Raw genomic sequence first — 18,905 nt, forward strand, 5'->3', positions numbered from 1 at the left:
GTGGTGATGGTGGGTGGTGGTGATGGTGGGTGGTGGTGATGGTGGGTGGTGGTGATGGTGAGTGGTGGTGATGGTGGGTGGTGGTGATGGTGGGTGGTGGTGATGGTGGGTGGTGGTGATGGTGGGTGGTGGTGATGGTGGGTGGTGGTGATGGTGGGTGGTGTTAGTGGGTGGTGGTGATGGTGGGTGGTGGTGATGGTGGGTGGTGATGGTGAGTGGTGGTGATGTTGGTTGGTGTTACTGGGTGGTGGTGTTGGTGGGTGGTGGTGATGGTGGGTGGTGGTGATGGTGGGTGGTGGTGATGGTGGGTGGTGGTGATGGTGGGTGGTGTTAGTGGGTGGTGGTGTTGGTGGGTGGTGATGGCGGGTGGTGTTAGTGGGTGGTGGTGATGGTGGGTGGTGGTGATGGTGGGTGGTGGTGATGGTGGGTGGTGGTGATGGTGGGTGGTGGTGATGGTGGGTGGTGGTGATGGTGGGTGGTGTTACTAGGTGGTGGTGTTACTAGGTGGTGGTGATGGTGGGTGGTGGTGATGGTGGGTGGTGGTGATGGTGGGTGGTGGTGATGGTGGGTGGTGGTGATGGTGGGTGGTGGTGATGGTGGGTGGTGGTGATGGTGGGTGGTGGTGTTGGTGGGTGGTGGTGTTGGTGGGTGGTGTTAGTGGGTGGTGGTAATAATAGGTGGTGGTGATGGTGGGTGGTGGTGATGGTGGGTGGTGGTGATGATGGGTGGTGGTGATGGTGGGTGGTGGTGTTGGTGGGTGGTGGTGTTGGTGGGTGGTGATGGTGGGTGGTGTTAGTGGGTGGTGGTGATGGTGGGTGGTGGTGATGGTGGGTGGTGGTGATGGTGGGTGGTGGTGATGGTGGGTGGTGGTGATGGTGGGTGGTGGTGATGGTGGGTGGTGTTAGTGGGTGGTGGTGTTGGTGGGTGGTGATGGCGGGTGGTGTTAGTGGGTGGTGGTAATAATAGGTGGTGGTGATGGTGGGTGGTGGTGATGGTGGGTGGTGGTGATGGTGGGTGGTGGTGATGGTGGGTGGTGATGGTGGGTGGTGTTAGTGGGTAGTGGTAATAATAGGTGGTGGTGATGGTGGGTGGTGGTGATGGTGGGTGGTGGTGTTGGTGGGTGGTGATGGTGGGTGGTGTTAGTGGGTAGTGGTAATAATAGGTGGTGGTGATGGTGGGTGGTGGTGATGGTGGGTGGTGGTGATGGTGGGTGGTGGTGATGGTGGGTGGTGGTGATGGTGGGTGGTGGTGATGGTGGGTGGTGGTGATGTGGGTGGTGGTGATGGTGGGTGGTGGTGATGGTGGGTGGTGGTGTTGGTGGGTGGTGGTGATGGTGGGTGGTGGTGATGGTGGGTGGTGGTGATGTGGGTGGTGGTGATGTGGGTGGTGGTGATGATGTGGGTGGTGGTGATGTGGGTGGTGGTGATGTGGGTGGTGGTGATGATGTGGGTGGTGATGTGGGTGGTGGTGATGTGGGTGGTGGTGATGTGGGTGGTGGTGATGATGTGGGTGGTGGTGATGTGGGTGGTGATGGCGGGTGGTGTTAGTGGGTGGTGGTAATAATAGGTGGTGGTGATGGTGGGTGGTGGTGATGGTGGGTGGTGGTGATGGTGGGTGGTGGTGATGGTGGGTGGTGGTGATGGTGGGTGGTGGTGATGGTGGGTGGTGGTGATGTGGGTGGTGGTGTTGGTGGGTGGTAACTGTGGGTGGTGATGGTGATGGTAGGTGGTGGTGGTGATAGTGGGTAGTGGCGGTGGTGATTAGAGGATGGTGAAGAAGAGTGGTAATTAGAGTGGGGTTAGTGGTAGTTTAATAACGACAATTACCACAACAACAACAGCGACAGCTGCAAAAGGCAGCACCGACTAAAGAAAAAAAAAGCTTAATTACCTAACACACTAAAACGAAAAGCTTCAGCCTATATAACAGAGTAAAAACAGCGTCACCTGCCAGGGCTGACACCAAGACAATGCCAACATCACTTCTCTGGACGAACACTGCACTGAATAAAACCATAAATCATTCACGGGCAAACAAGATTGATTCTTCCTTCAATTCGGCAAATTTGAGATCACAGTCAATTCTCTTGCCTGCACCTCTCTCTCTCTCTCTCTCTCTCTGTCTGTCTGTCTGTCTGTCTCTTTCTTTCTCTCTCTCCCTACTCCTCTTTCACCCGTCTATTCTCTCAGTTCTATTGTCAGCCACTCTATTCCTCTTATCCTCTGCCTCTCTTCCTTGCACCTCTCCCACCCGTCCATTACACCAACTCTGTCAACATCTGTTCCTTCTCCCGTCTATTCCACAGCGTGTGTGCCACTTAGCGGTGATCAGAACCTCTAAAAACTGAATTCAATTCCTTGAAAAGATGTTATAGAAACCTCGGTGAATAGGATTGAAGCGCTTTCCTCACGGTGCCCAGAGGCGGTAAATGGAGAGTTTGCTACGGGTTCCAGACCTTTCAAACCCGTCACGAGATGCTTTTGTTGTTCACCCACGTACGCATACTTAAGCATATGTATATATGAATGCACATTTTCTGCATATATTTATGCATACACACCTACATACCGCTTAAATTAATGCAACATAAATACACAGTGCTTACGAGACAGTATATATATACATTAGAGAGACATTGATAGACACTCTGAGGGACGTCTCGTTGGATAACTCCCCTATGAGGGACGTCTCGTTGGATAACTCCCCTATGAGGGACGTCTCGTTGGATAACTCCCCTATGAGGGACGTCTCGTTGGATAACTCCCCTATGAGGGACGTCTCGTTGGATAACTCCCCTATGAGGGACGTCTCGTTGGATAACTCCCCTATGAGGGACGTCTCGTTGGATAACTCCCCTATGAGGGACGTCTCGTTGGATAACTCCCCTATGAGGGACGTCTCGTTGGATAACTCCCCTATGAGGGACGTCTCGTTGGATAACTCCCCTATGAGGGACGTCTCGTTGGATAACTCCCCTATGAGGGACGTCTCGTTGGATAACTCCCCTATGAGGTATCCTCCTGGGCGGTATCCACTGAAAGATCCCTCACAACATTTTGAAATCGTAGGTATACTGGAGGGGACTGAAGTGGGGTCCCCACGACATGCATCGCGCCGAGGACTGACAACAACAGTGAGAGGGAAATAACGAAGTGCAGAAGCAGCTCTGGCGTGGGACAACGACGTTTCGCTCTGCGCAGAGCTTTAAGCAAACAGGCGACCTGATAAAACTCCACGCAGAACGAAGCTTTGTCTCGACAAAAGTATGTTCTGCAACGTTTCTCTCTTCTCTTTAAGTTGCAGACTAGCTGTTCTGTATCTCGTTCTGCTCGTTTCGTCTCTTGTCTTCTTGTGTCTCGTGTTTATTCTTCCAGGTTTGTGCTTCTGTATTTTCCCCAGTCTGCTGTTTTGTCCCCTCCACTGTGTGTGTACGTACCTAGTTGCAGAGGTCGAGTCACAGCTCCTGGCCCCGCCTCTTTGCTGGTCGCTACTAGGTCCACACCACCCCCCTTGTATGGATCCCACCTCTACCACTTTACTCTCCAGATTTTTCTTGACAACTCTGAGGCTGAAGAAATACTTCCTAACATCCCCACGACTCATCAGAGATTACAACTTCCAGTTGTGTCCCCTTGTTCCTGTGTCCCATCTGTGAAACATTCTGTCCCTGTTCACCTCGTTATTTCCTCTCAGTATTTTGTACGTCGTTATCATATCCGCCCTACTCCTCCTGTCCTCCAGTGTGTGTGTGTGTGTGTGTGTGTGTGTGTGTGTGTGTGTGTGTGTGTGTGTGTGTGTGTGTGTGTGTGTGTGTACAAACATTGCATGTCGAAGTGAAATCAAAGGGAATGCAAGAATAATTAAATGTGGTTATGAGAGTTTGGTGTCAACATTGACCTGTGAATGTTTGTCAGGCGAGTGTGGCGAGGGAGGGAAGGGGGGAGGGAGGGAGGGAGAGAGAGAGAGAGAGAGAGAGAGAGAGAGAGAGAGAGAGAGAGAGAGAGAGAGAGAGAGAGAGAGAGAGAGAGAGAGAAAGGGGGGGGGGAACCATCCCAAGCTTGGCAGACTGCTATCTAGCCACCATCAACAGTGTCAACTCCTCCTCCTCTCCTCCAGTGACTCCCAGAGTCGTCTCTCCAACGCCAGATCACAGGTTCGAGTCTCCCTCGTCTTCCTCGGGTCATTTTTGTCCTCGTCAAAATGATAAGGAGTCACAAATAGGGATTAATTACCGTCAACTGTGATCTTAACTTACGTCTTGCGTGTTTCCTGTCTTCCGTCTCTCTCTGTCTCGACGGAAATGGTATCTGCGGTCGAAGAAGACTTTCTTCCAATTATTAACCCCCCGGTGGATTATTCCCAGAGGGGTAACCCTGAAAAGATAATTCCTCATGAATATAATTATGTCTGATTTGAGTTCGCTTTTTAAAACAGTCACTGGAGAACACTTCAAGAATAGGGATCTTGGCAAGTTCTTTAAGGGCTGAATAACTGGGCTGTGGTGCTTGCGATGGGCAGCGTGCTGCCTGCACCTAAAAGTCTGATTGATCGGGCCGTCAGCCAGGAAGGAGGCGACCTGACCTAGGACCTGGCCTAGGACCTGGCCTAGGACCTGGCCTAGGACCAGGCCTAGGACCTGGCCTAGGACCTGGACTAGGACCAGGCCTAGGACCTGGCCTAGGGCTTGGCCTAGGACCTGGACTAGGACCAGGCCTAGGACCTGGCCTAGGGCTTGGCCTAGGACCTGGCCTAGGACCTGGCCTAGGACCAGGCCTAGGACCTGGCCTAGGACCTGGCCTAGGACTTGGCCTAGGACTGGGCCACGGGGAGAAAAAAGTCTAAGAAATCGTCAACATCTAGTAACACCCTCTCCTTCACAGCCTCTCCATCACCCTCACATCCTCTCCAACACCCGAACACACTCTCCAACACTCCATCCCCCCTCACACCCTCTTCAACACCCCCAACACCCCTCTCCAAATACCCCAGCACTCCAAATATCTACCCCCAGCACCCTCCTTCCTCCCAAATCCATTTACCTGTCTAACGGTACTTCTGATATAATTCCACCCGTATTTACTAGATTGCACTGCTTCCCTTGAGAGCTATTATAGCTCATGACCCAATAATCCAAGGCAGTGATAATTGCTATAATCATCAGCGCAGCCATAATAACCCCTCCTCTAATTCCTAGCACAGTACCCAATCTGTTATGCATGCAGATTAAGGAGACAAACGACACTTTTGACACACCTTCCTCTAATAATAGCAAGCACCGACTGGAGTTTTGACTCTGCAGTGATTTTCGTTCGGTTGTTTTACATTTCCACCACAGGATATATAGAACTAAATAACAAAAAAAGGCACAATACCGTGACTGGAACGATACACAAATAACCCGCACATAAAAGAGAGAAGCTTACGACGACGTTTTGGTCCGACTTGGACCATTGACAAAGTCATACTAACCAGAAGTGGAGCAGGACGGTTATATATAGGCAGGAAGAGGTGGTAGTAGTAGTGGTAGTAGTGGTAGTAGTGGTAGTGGTAGTAGTGGTAGTAGTGGTAGTAGTGGTAGTGGTAGTAGTGGTAGTGGTAGTAGTAGTAGTAGTAGTAGTAGTAGTAGTAGTAGTAGTAGTAGTAGTAGAAGAATGGTATATAATACCGACAAGATGAAATTAAGACACATGCGCAACACCCGGGCATCACTATCGTAGACGTTTCGCCATCCAGCCAGCCACTGGATGGCGAAACGTCCACAACAAAGACAACCAGACGCCGCACATGTTTCATCAGTAGTTGAAATTACTGATGAAATTAAGACACATGTGCGGCGTCTGGTTGTCTTTGTTGTGGACGTTTCGCCATCCAGTGGCTGGCTGGATGGGGAAACGTCTACGATAGTGATGCCCGGGTGTTGCGCATGTGTCTTAATTTCATCTTGTCGGTATTATATACCATTCTTGTACTACTACTACTACTACTACCACCACCACTTCCTGCCTATATATAGCCGTCCTGCTCCACCTCTGGTTAGTGTGACTTTGTCAATGGTCCAAGTCGGACCGAAACGTCGTCGTAAGCTTCTCTCTTTTATGTGCGGGTTATTTGTGTATATGTAGAACTAGTGATGTATGTCTCTCAGTGTATATACACCGAAAGGTATATGATTCTCTTCCGTATATACGGTGAGTGTGTTCTTGAATCCTTATTTCAGTATCAAAGTATTCTTGACTGGTGGTTAACAGGTGACATGCAGCCTTAATGAGCATCGTGTCTCAGATTACACATTGAGTTTGATGTCTCTCGCTCGTCTCCTGCCCAAGAAAAGCACTCAAATATATTTATGCACTGATACGAAAATTTATAATTGTATCCTGAAACTAACAACCTAGCCTAACCTTGTTAGAATTTACGAAGTAGGCCTGTATGTCATCAGTAGCAACATCCAGATTGATCAAGCAACCAAGACTGAACCCTTTTCTCACACCTGGTAGACTGATCGAGCAGCCAAGACTGAAACCTGGTCTCACACCTCGTAGGACCCCTGGAAATCGGTATCAGGAAAAGCTTAAGAATGTACCAAACTTCCTTACAACGACAGCCCATAATGAATATCTGAATTACACGTTTTTTTTTTTTTTGGCATAGACATGGGTAGAGGGGAAGTCAGTGAGAGGACAGACAGTCCATTAAAGCCACATCAATAGAGTTTTACAAACAAAGGGCGAGTTACATCGACTTTTTAATAGAGGTTAAGACCCCCAAGAGCTTAATTAGGAGGGTAGCGGCGGCGGCGGCAGTGGCAGGGGCAGTGACAATGGCAGGGGTAATGACACTGGCAGGGGCAGTGACGACAGTAGTTCATGTTCATGTTGGTTTCCCAGGACGGGTCCTGGCCCGGGTCTTCTCCATGTGGTGACCCGGCAGTGGCTCCCGAAGGAGTGTCGGAGACTGCACAACTAATGTATTATTTACAGCTCTATGACAGCAGGACGGTGAGCACTCGAGTTTAAGTGATGAGATTAGTAAAAACAGCGGCAGTGACAGCAAGAGTGGTATTAGTAATGGAGAAGCAGTGTTTCCAGTACTGGAAGTACCTTCCAGTACTTCCACAGTTTTGACTCACCATTTCTCTTCAAACTGTACACGTGAGCAGTATAAAAAACAACAAAAAATTAAACCGTGGCCGCAACAATTCACAAATAGTTGCACTTAAAATAGAACGCTCATGATTACTACTATTACTAATTTATGCAATACAACTACCACTACAACTACTACCACCACTACAACCACTACTACTACTACTACCTCTCCTTCCCTCCTCCCGTCCTGTGTTCTGACCTCTTGTTTTTTCTCGCTCAGTTGTGACTTGACAAATGGTTCAGGACGGAGCGAAACGTCAAGAGCTTCCTCTCCTAAGTGAAAGTTATTGTGGTGTCAGCAGTGTGCTGGTGCTGCTGGTGCTGCTGGTGCTGCTGGTGCTGCTGGTGCTGCTAGTGCTGCTAGTGCTGCTAGTGCTGCTGGTGCTGCTGGTGCTGCTGGTGCTGCTGGTGCTGCTGGTGCTGCTGGTGCTGCTAGTGCTGCTGGTGCTGCTAGTGCTGCTGCTGCTGCTAGTGCTGCTGGTGCTGCTGCTGCTGCTAGTGCTGCTAGTGCTGCTGCTGCTGCTGCTAGTGCTGCTAGTGCTGCTGCTGCTAGTGCTGCTGGTGCTGCTGGTGCTGCTAGTGCTGCTAGTGCTGCTAGTGCTGCTGCTGCTGCTAGTGCTGCTGGTGCTGCTAGTGCTGCTGGTGCTGCTAGTGCTGCTAGTGCTGCTAGTGCTGCTGCTGCTGCTGGTGCTGCTGGTGCTGCTGGTGCTGCTCAGTTGTACACGATAGTTACACAGTGGGAAACACCTACTGTGCTACCCATGATTTCCCTGTCATATTCCATCACACTGGATGATTTTCATACCTGAGGTAAGAAAATCTGTCAGTCTGGGCTGGAAACCTTCAGCAGAGTGCTGAAACTATCTCCCACAACAGGGTCAGGAGCTTCAGAACTTTCATTCCGGCAGAACTGAAGTTGTTGTTACATGGAAACTGGCATCTCCCAGGATGCTGTATCTCACACTCAAGAAATACTAACTTTTACAGTCAAGTTGTCAAAACAAAACAAGTGATACACTTAAAACAACTTCGCTTCTTTATAACAAAATCTTAACTTCACTTACGCTGAATTAACCTAAAATGCTACCGAGGTCTCTACAGTCATCCCGGAGGTCATAAAATCTATTTCCAAACCTAAAATAAAAAAAAAACCTAGGGAATGCACTTTTAATTTGAACCACAACAACAGACTCATCATTATCTGAAGAGGAACTTAATGTGACACCAAAATACATCATAAAACCTATTGTATCGTTTCCAGATGGGTCCATATAATATAGACATATTTAAAAATTCCAACAAAAAATAATAATCCATGTAGGATCGCTTGTCACAGTAACCAGTGTTTATAAAATATATTTTAAGTCACATTAGGCAGCAAGTGAACTAGGAACCCTCGCGATACCCAACTAATCTTTTACAGCAAACAGGCATATTGTTAATTCTCTCTCATGGGTACTAATGATGTAATTAAGAGTCGGCTCTTCAGACGATAACTACTGTAAATGCCCTCACTAAGTCACTTCGAAGAGAGAGCTCAAAGAAAGACTTCGTAAAGTGGTTAATAACGAAGTTTAATGATTTGTTCGTGCACAGAACCAGAATAAATCAGAGTCCTCAGTAAAATAATTACTGAAAAATATTGCTGAGATTGCAAAGATAAATGAAGTTGTAAATATAACAAGATAACAAGATAACACTTTACTTACACACAGTCTGAAGGATGTGTCTGTCAGTGTGTACGTACCAAGAGCAGCACTGTATATACTCCTGGGAGTTTACTTAAATCCCTATACAAGGGATTAAAGTATTGTTGACTGGCAGTGCATAGGTGACATGAATTACGTGTAGACTAAATATTATTGTATTGTCCTGCAGACTGGTTTATAGGAAGACAATGCAGTAAGATAATATAATAAAATGACTAGAAAAATAACCTGTAGTTCTTGTTCTGTTACAGACAATCCTCGCTGGGTTTAGTGCAGCCACGAGAGACAAAGTCTTCATACACAGTCTACGAGAAAGTGCAAATCACTGCTCGAACGAAGATGTCATTTTAAGACGTTGTAATCCACACGAATTTAGGTTCATTTGAGCTGAGGTGAATATCCTTTCAGGGGAGAGAACTTCACGAAGTTGCGTCAAGTTAGTAGGAATATTTACAGAGACCAGAATTTTGTTAGGTAAGACACATATGCAACAGTTAGGTATCTTTATTTCGAAACGTTTCGCCTACACAGTAGGTTTCTTCTACTAGTGAGAATGGCTGGATTTGAGAGGGACCTGACCTTCCAACGACAACATTCTTACCTCTACTAGTGGCCTACATATCACCTCCTGGCGCTATATAAGGGTCCATCCTGTCACTTCAACTCCATATTGTTTCAGACTACGGAACAATACTCTTCTCCAGACTGAGGGACTGACCACCTCAAAACTTCAAGAGTGATGGACTGATTACATCGTCTTCAAGTATCTTCTGCTTCTTTCAACTTTTCTGTACTCGACTGAAGAAGCCTACTGTGTAGGCGAAACGTTTCGAAATAAAGATACCTAACTGTTGCATATGTGTCTTACCTAACAATGTTAGTTTTGTCGTATCTGGTGTAAGTTTACCGACACTGGAGGAAATTAATCAAAGTCACTTGTACACTTCAGCCAGAGACGAAGATATCACAGGAGGACGACTACCTGGAGGAAGTGTACCACCACTGAAGGAAGTGCAGCACCACTGAAGGAAGTGTACCACTGAAGGAAGTGTACCACCACAGGAAGAAGCATCAGAGAAGCAGCGTGAAGCCAGGCTGAATGTCATGAAGATATACCACCTCAGCACCATGTAATCTCGTGGATAATTTGGCCCCATCACTCAGTAACCCTTGGAGGTCCTCCTGGTGGAGGAAGTGAGAGGTTGAAGTGTCTCCGTGGTTAGCGGGAGGCAATCAGATTCGATCTGAAGAAGGGAAGCATAGGTCTTAGTTCCTTAGAGCATGAAACCCACAATGAACGTCCCATGAGCTTTGCAGCTGTAAGCTTTGTTTGGTTGGTTGAGCAAGCTGTATGCAGCTACTAATTAATTTTTAGACTCGACTGCTTGGGCAAACACTGTTCAGCCAATGAGAAGGTCAGGGGTCTCTCTGAGATAACACTGAGATGGAAGGCGGTGACTGGATGGTCAGGCAAGTTTTCCTCAGCCAATAAGAGAGCCAGGTTTTTGAAATTGGCTGCCGTTGAGTTTCAGGAGTCTGATTGGTTGGTTGAGCAAGCTGTATGCAGCTACTAAGACCCCAGACTAGCCTGCAAGATCTTAAGTAAATGGACACAAATGCAGATGTGACATTTGATTGTGGCCACAATAAAATGTCATATTAGCTGTATCTGTGTCGATTTACCTAACATTTTGTTGGTAATTTTACCATTATTACCAGTCTGCAAGAAAGCAGCACAAATGCGTTCCTCCAATTGGCATTTTCAGCTGGCCGGAGGAATTTGCGTCATGGTGATTGGCTACTTTAAGTGGGCTATAGTTAGCCAATCACCAGTCTGGAGTGGAGCTTTCTACTTTACGTAGAAACAATCACAAGAACGCTAATAGAGAATCTAAACGGGACATTTATATGATTAGGATCAGTGTCAGAAGACGCTTGTCTTACCTCCTGACGATTATAACATCAAAAACACTGGTGCTCCTGACAATGTAGCCTCCACCTCGCTGATGTAATGTCCGCCACCAAGATCAGTTTTAAGTAATGCTATTAAGAATCATATATAATAACGAAAGAAACCATGAGAGAAAAAGGCCGGCATGGTCACGAGAAACTTCCCCTGAGAATCTGCAGCTTTCACCCAGAGATATACAACACAGCAGCCCCTTGATATACCCCAAATACGCTATTTAGTACTAAAACACTGCAGCAGCTCCTGCACTATTTGGCCTAATTAACACTCCTCTCGGAAAAAGAAACGGGTTATCATACGATCAAGATCGGTGGATCAGGGCTTGATCAACAGCCTGGTTGATCAAGCCCTGATCCACCGCGAGGCCTGGTCATGGACAGGGCCGTGGGGGGCGTTGACCCCCGAAACACCCTTCAGGTATACCTAAGTCACATGGGCCAATTAATGTGGAAACAATGAATAATTAACAGACAGTAGTGAATTCACACACACACACACACACACACACACACACACACACACACACACACACACACACACACACATTCATTCACTCACACACACACACACACACATTCATTCACTCACACACACACACACACACACACACACACATTCATTCACTCACACACACACTTTGCAGCTCTGTTAAGGCTGTGCGATGTGGATACAAATTACACAGCAGAGCACGCAAACCTGGTGGCACTCCCATACACCACCTGCTCAAAGCTCTCAGTGTAGGGTGTTGAGCTCAGCAGGGAGAGGAACTGTTCTGACAGCAGTTTCCTCCTTCCTCTGGTCGCTACGCCCGAGAACAGGTGTGCTGATGCATATGGTGAGTTGATTAGTACCTGTCCCGCTGAAGTAGATCGCATGACAACTGGGAAATGAGGAGGAATGGCGAAGGCGTGTTCTTGTCAGGAACTGGTTGTGTCTGTATCATGGACGGCAGATTGACATGTTCTTATCAGCGGGGTGCAGACACGTTCTTATTGAGTCAACGTTTCACTATGTGTAGACTTCATGAAGGTCTAAACAGAGCGAAATGTAGCCTATAAAAAATGTGTTTAAGCTAGCTATATGTTTTTAGATTTTGTCTTTACCAGAGATGTGGGTCTTTGAATATTTTTGTCTTTTCTCCTGCAGGCTCTCCAGCATCGCCAGCAGAAGATGGAGACGATGAGGACGGGGGAGAGTGTCCTCCGCCGTGCAAAAAGCAACGGAAGGCGCGTACAGCGTTCTCAGACAACCAGCTGCAGACGCTGGAGAAGAGCTTTGAGCGTCAGAAGTACCTGAGTGTGCAGGATCGCATGGAACTGGCAGCCAAGCTTAACCTCACAGACACCCAGGTCAAGACCTGGTACCAGAACAGACGGTGAGTGTTGTCACGTGAAGACCTGGTATCAGAATAGTGAGTGTTCCCAGGTCTCCGCTACCTGCCAGAATAGAAAGCGTTCTTAGATCACTACTAGGTACCAGAAGAGACGGTGAGGGATCCCAGGCACCATACAGACAGCCACCATCGCCCAAGACAGGCTTTTAGCAGAACAGAGAAATACAGACAGATATAATCTCTAGGTGACGTTATTAGGCACTTGATAGTGTTAACATTATCTATATACTTGACTGAGGCAGTGCTAGGAAGTGTTCCATCTCATTAAACCTGACTACGACGTAGGTGCACTCTTTACACCCAACAACGCCCTTTCGCCTGGGGAAGGTAACAGTATTCACGGAATATCATTACGACTCGTTAGATAAGCTAGTCTCTCTCCCTAACGTTACACCTCACCTTAGTTTCGTGATTCCAGTTCATAACTAGTTGCTTAAGATACATAATCAGTAACTTAAGGCAGTTAATCAGCCCCTTATACATAATTCGTCTAAAGAGTAACGTGTGCGTATTTTACAAGCTATACTGCCTCTGGTTCCCCTGGCAGTAAATATGTCTAGAAACATTGCAGAGTAAAGGGCACCTGCCAGTGAGAGGTGCAGGGTAACTACGTATTTCGGCCTCCAACCGAGGTCCTCCTCAGCTGGCATTCAAATTTACAGAAAACCTGTTAATCTTTAGTGTGTCCATGTGGGTTTGGATCTCTCATGAATCTGGACATTACTAGGCTCGGTCAGGTCGCATCCTAGAGAAGAATTCCTAAGGCTCCCAGCTTAAATAAGCCACATTGTTTATTAGTCATTGTAAGTTACTAAACCCCAAGGTTAACAATCGGAAGTCTTCTAAGGAAAGGAAGCGTCTGGGACTTTAAAAAAAATCGTGTTTACGATTCGGTTACCATCATGGGAAGCTGCGTTGCTATGAGGGCGGTGTGACATGCAAAAGATGGGCTCATGGAAGCGCCTCCCTGCCTCATTACCCCATATGAGAGCTGCTACACGTGTCTTTCGTGATATATTTCACGTAATGGGGGAGATGGGCCAAGTTTTAGAGACGATTTTTTCTTAACAAGTTTGGGTGTGTCAGTATTATGTACGGTAACTGTGTAACATTTGGAAATCTTTACTGAGGAAACGTTTCAACAGCAAGTGGTTTCTTCAGTCCAATGCAGAGAAGAACGGTGGAAGATGAAGAGGAGTTTGAGGTAATTAGTCCCTGAACCTGGAGTCGATGCGTTCAGTCCACCAATCTCAAAAAAAGTACAGTAAATGATCAGAGAAGTGGCTTATGTACGGTGGACCAACAGCAGTGGTAGGCTGTCCTATGTTATATAATAATTACACAGTGGGTAAACCCACAGTGTGCTGTTAACCTACTCTATATGAGAGTTAAATTGTGAGAACGAAGGCTCGTCATATTTCTCTGTAATACTGAATTACACAGGACAGAGTTCATGCATATGGTAATGAAATCTGTCAGTCAGATAATGGAAACTCCTGCAAGACATGCGAATATCTCCAGGCAGTCTACCAAGGTCTACATGAATGGTATAAAATACCGACAAGATGAAGAATTAGACAAATATGCAACATCTGGGTAACTTGACTCACGAAATCGTAATGAGAAGACTTCAAACAAACCACGGTACGACCTGGAGTTTTACGACTCACCTGCCGCGAGTTCCATCCCCACCCGTACCGTGGTTTGGGTATCTCTATTTGTAGACGATTCGCCATCCAATGTCTCTACTAGTACAAGAACATAACGTCAAGATTGTAAAACTATATACAGCAACACTACGGTGTTCGTTAACTTCAAAGCTGAGGGACTGTTTACCTTATCTTTTGTATATCATTCTACAGTCTTCACGTTACGTCCTTGTGTTGACAAAGCCACTGGATGTCAAAGCGTCTACAAAAAGGCACCCAGATGTGGCACATGAGTGTCTTCATTCCATCACGGGTTCAGCAGCTATGAAGGTCTGGTTCTAGAAGAGGTTGGTTTAGTACTGCTCAGGAAGTACAATCTTTGATGAAGGCTTTGTAGGTGATGGAGAAAGGAAGCCTGGGAAAAGTGAGAGGGAAGAGGAGAGAGAAAAAAGAAGGAGGAGGGTAGGATGGAAGGGAGAATGAAGGAGGGAGGGAGGAGTGGTTGACATTCGTGCTGCGAGTCATTCATCTCCAGGAAGCCAGGCCCCTCCCCTCCTTTCTCCTCCATTCCTACTTGTACCAATGTTACATATCCTGTAATTTGCTTACATTGGTGAGGATTCATTGGTACCTGGGTCGTGCACTCCTCCTGGCCACTTGCACCCTCACCTCCAAACTTCAAGTCAGTCCCGCAGCACCAGTCATACTCGTGTAGATTTCAACATGTCCTGATTCTGTTCCCAAGTTCTTATAGCTCTACTTAGCATAACCCAGCCTGGCCTAACTTAGCCTAGCCTAGCCCAGCCTAGCCTAGTCTAGCCTAACTTATGTGATAAATGGTTTTGAAAACCGACAAGCTGAAGATTGAAACACTTACGCATCATATGGGAATCTTTATTAAAGAAACAAGTCGCCACACAGTGACTTCATCAGTCCAATACAAAGCAGAGAGGGGTAAGGAGAGGAGGAGTTTGAGGAAATCGGTCCCTCAGCCTGGAATCGAAGTGTTCAGTCATCAATCTTGTAGAAAGTACAGCATATGGCTGGAGAAGCGGCTTACATACTGTAGTAAGGTGAGTGGAAGCAGGAGGAAGCGGGGTCACAGTGGAACCATCCACTAGTGTTGGGTCTTCGTCCAAAGGTTAAACAAGTATTGAAGAATTCCTTATATCAAGATTCCATGATGCTGCAGTGTCTCCAACCTCATCCTCCAGCTTCGCCTCACCTGACTACAATATATAAGTCACTTCTCCGGCCCTATGCTGTACTTTCTGCAAGATTGATGGGCTGAACACATCGACTTCAGGCTGAGGGACTGATTACCTCAAACTCCTCCTCTCCTTACCCCTCTCTGTTTTGTACTGGACTGATGAAGCCACTGTGTGGCGAAACGTTTCCTAAATAAAAATTCCCACATATTGCAAAATCTATCTTTTGCCTAACTTAACCTAGCCTAGCCTAACTCTTCTGTTTATCCCCCCCATGACCTGAATATCAAAAAACACTAAAGTACTTTAAATATACGTCTTTCAACTTTAATAGTGTCCACTTTATACCAGAATCTATAATATTAACCTGACACCTGTTATTTAAAGCTTTCATTATTACGAAGGAAAAAAAACTGCCATAATTTATTATGAAAGAGGAGCTAAACCCGTAAGGGTTATGCAGCAACGTAACCCACAATATTAACCTAACGAAAAATATGTTCATAACAATGTGGTAAATCCATAGTAATGGAACAAAATACATTTATATAGCTGTTTTAAAATATGGTAACCCGATGCGGCTGGAGAGATCCCCACCCAAGTTGTGATACTTTGTATGGTGGCTTGTTGCAGCGAGTCCCCACCCACACTCACACACACACACTCACACACACACACACACACACACACACACACACACACACACTCACACACACACACTACACACACACTACACACACACACACACACACACACACACACACACACCACACACTACACACACACACTACACACACACACTACACACACTACACACACACACACACACTACCCCACCCACACTACACACACATACACACACTACACACACACACACACACACACACACGCACACACTACACACATACGCACACACACACACACACACACACCACACACACACTACACACACACACTACACACACTACACACACACACACACACACACACACTACACACACACACACACACACACACTACACACACATACACTACACACACATACACACACACACACACACACACACGCACACACTACACACATACACACACACACACACACACTACACACACACACACTACACACACACACACTACACACACACACACACACACTACACACACACACACACACTCTACACTCACTACACACATCTACATACATAAGGTTAGTGGTATAATACTGACAAGTCAATGAATAAGACAGGTACAACACCTGAGTCTCTTTATTGTTGAGACGTTTCTCCCGCGCATCTTTATTAATCCAATACAGAGGCCTGAGGACGGTAACTTTATTTACTGGAACCAGTGGAGAGGTGCTGCTACACCTCTCCACTCATTCCACTGTAAAAGTCTCCACCTCATTCATTTAACGAGATAATGCCTTGTATGTAGGCGAAACGTTTCTCAAGAAACACAGGTGCTGCACCTAAGTCTTGTTCATCAGCACCTACACTCACACACTGACAAACGACACACACACACCTATGCCATTATCATCTTACTGTGATTGGCCAGGTGGAAGCAAGGTGAACTTAGTTACTAGCACTAAGCAGTAGATAGCATGCAATAATATCGTCTTGTGAGGGTTATAAGTGGCTGTGTAGTCACGGCTGGTGAACCAGCAACTCCCACACCTGAGCCACGACACTCCATAGCCCATTATGTACGATAATTTTTTTTAGATGTACGAAGGCCACAGTACGGTAACTGCGTTAACGTAACCTAACTGCGGTAGATGATGCATGCAAATAAGAGAGTAATTTCGCACAGAAGAAAGAATTTAGAGTGACTTGGTAGAATTATGTGAGGTAGACAGTTTTTTTTATTATTAGTATTATTATTTTATTAGTAGTAGTAGTATTATATCAAGCGATAAACCCTTGTGAGCCATTCAATGTGTGTTGGAGGCTTGGTCCTCCGTCCGTTAATTGAGAGACAGGAACTGCTTACCTATTCACACACACACACACACACACACACACACACACACACACACACACACACACACACACACACACACACACACACACACACACACACACACACACACCTAGCCAAGCACGTGAAGAAACTAGAGAAAGTGCAAAGGTTTGCAACAAGACTAGTCCCAGAGCTAAGAGGTATGTCCTACGAGGAGAGGTTAAGGGAAATCAACCTGACGACACTGGAGGACAGGAGAGATAGGGGGGACATGATAACGACATACAAAATACTGAGAGGAATTGACAAGGTGGACAAAGACAGGATGTTCCAGAGATTGGACACAGTAACAAGGGGACACAGTTGGAAGCTGAAGACACAGATGAATCACAGGGATGTTAGGAAGTATTTCTTCAGCCACAGAGTAGTCAGTAAGTGGAATAGTTTGGGAAGCGATGTAGTGGAGGCAGGATCCATACATAGCTTTAAGCAGAGGTATGATAAAGCTCACGGCTCAGGGAGAGTGACCTAGTAGCGATCAGTGAAGAGGCGGGGCCAGGAGCTCGGACTCGACCCCCGCAACCTCAACTAGGTGAGTACAACTAGGTGAGTATACACACACACACACACACACACACACACACACACACACACACACACACACACACACACACACACACTCAACCTAAAAAAAAAAAATTGACACCATTAATGTGTGTAAAAATCTAGATATAAGAACATAAGAAAGAAGGAACACTGCAGCAGGCCTACTGGCCCATGCGAGGCAGGTGCAAGTCTCCTGTATATTGACAAAGACTTTAGAAACTGGTGAGGAATATGTCTTACAACTCCCATGCATGAAATGCGACAAGTTTTAAGGAAAACTGACAGAAATATTGGAATTAAGATTACATCAACACAAACATAGCATTAAAACAGAAGGAAGTCTGGTCACAGACCGGGTTCCGGGGGCGTTGACCCCCAAAACCCTGTCCAGGTATATATATATATATATATATATATATATATATATATATATATATATATATACATATATATATATATATATATATATATATATATATATATATACATATATATATATACATATATATGCAAAACAACCACTGTGAAAGACTAGAGAAATTCCAAGCGCTTATCAAGGTTCCATGATAATTTGAGTAGTCACGAAAGCGCTTGGAATTTCTCTAGTCTTTCACAGTGGTTGTTTTGCATATTCTGAAATCACCTGTTTACTGTGATCTTATTGCATATATATATATATATATATATATATATATATATATATATATATATATATATATATATATATATATATATATATATATATATAAGCCTGTAATTGTTTTACATGATGGTAGGATTGCTGGTGTCTTTTGTCTGTCTCATAAATATGCAAGATTACAGGTAAGTCTTGCTACTTCTACTTACACTTAGGTCACACTACACATACATGTACAAGCATATATATACACACCCCTCTGGGTTTTCTTCTATTTTCTTTCTAATTCTTGTTCTTGTTTATTTCCTCTTATCTCCATGGGGAAGTGGAACAGAATTCTTCCTCTGTAAGCCATGCATGTCGTAAGAGGCGACTAAAATGCCGGGAGCAAGGGGCTAGTAACCCCTTCTCCTGTATATATTACTAAATTTAAAAGGAGAAACTTCATTTTTTTCTTTTGGGCCACCCCGCCTCAGTGGGATACGGCTGGTACGTTGAATATATATATATATATATATATATATATATATATATATATATATATATATATATATATATATATATATATATATATATATATATATATATATATAAATGATAGTGTCGTTTACTTGTCACGAAATA

The 18,905-nt window shown here is 45.6% G+C and overlaps 1 protein-coding gene and 1 long non-coding RNA gene across 3 annotated transcripts in view; one reads left to right on the plus strand and one right to left on the minus strand.

Annotated features, from left to right (window-relative positions):
• The window catches only part of LOC138853686 (uncharacterized), a 307,328-nt gene that overhangs the window by 57,483 nt on the left and 230,940 nt on the right, over nucleotides 1-18,905 (minus strand). For both annotated transcript variants that reach the window (XR_011392848.1, XR_011392847.1), the window contains exon 2: nucleotides 4,256-4,373. This is a non-coding gene — a long non-coding RNA (uncharacterized lncRNA). The remainder of the gene's footprint in view (nucleotides 1-4,255; nucleotides 4,374-18,905) is intronic.
• Nucleotides 1-18,905, plus strand: part of LOC128704168 (homeobox protein ceh-30-like) — a 58,533-nt gene that overhangs the window by 18,814 nt on the left and 20,814 nt on the right. Inside the window, exon 2 of the mRNA XM_070091794.1 lies at nucleotides 11,973-12,201. Coding sequence (XP_069947895.1) covers nucleotides 11,973-12,201 — 229 coding nt within the window. The remainder of the gene's footprint in view (nucleotides 1-11,972; nucleotides 12,202-18,905) is intronic.

Source organism: Cherax quadricarinatus, chromosome 37, assembly GCF_038502225.1.
Source record: "Cherax quadricarinatus isolate ZL_2023a chromosome 37, ASM3850222v1, whole genome shotgun sequence".
NCBI lineage: Eukaryota > Metazoa > Arthropoda > Malacostraca > Decapoda > Parastacidae > Cherax > Cherax quadricarinatus.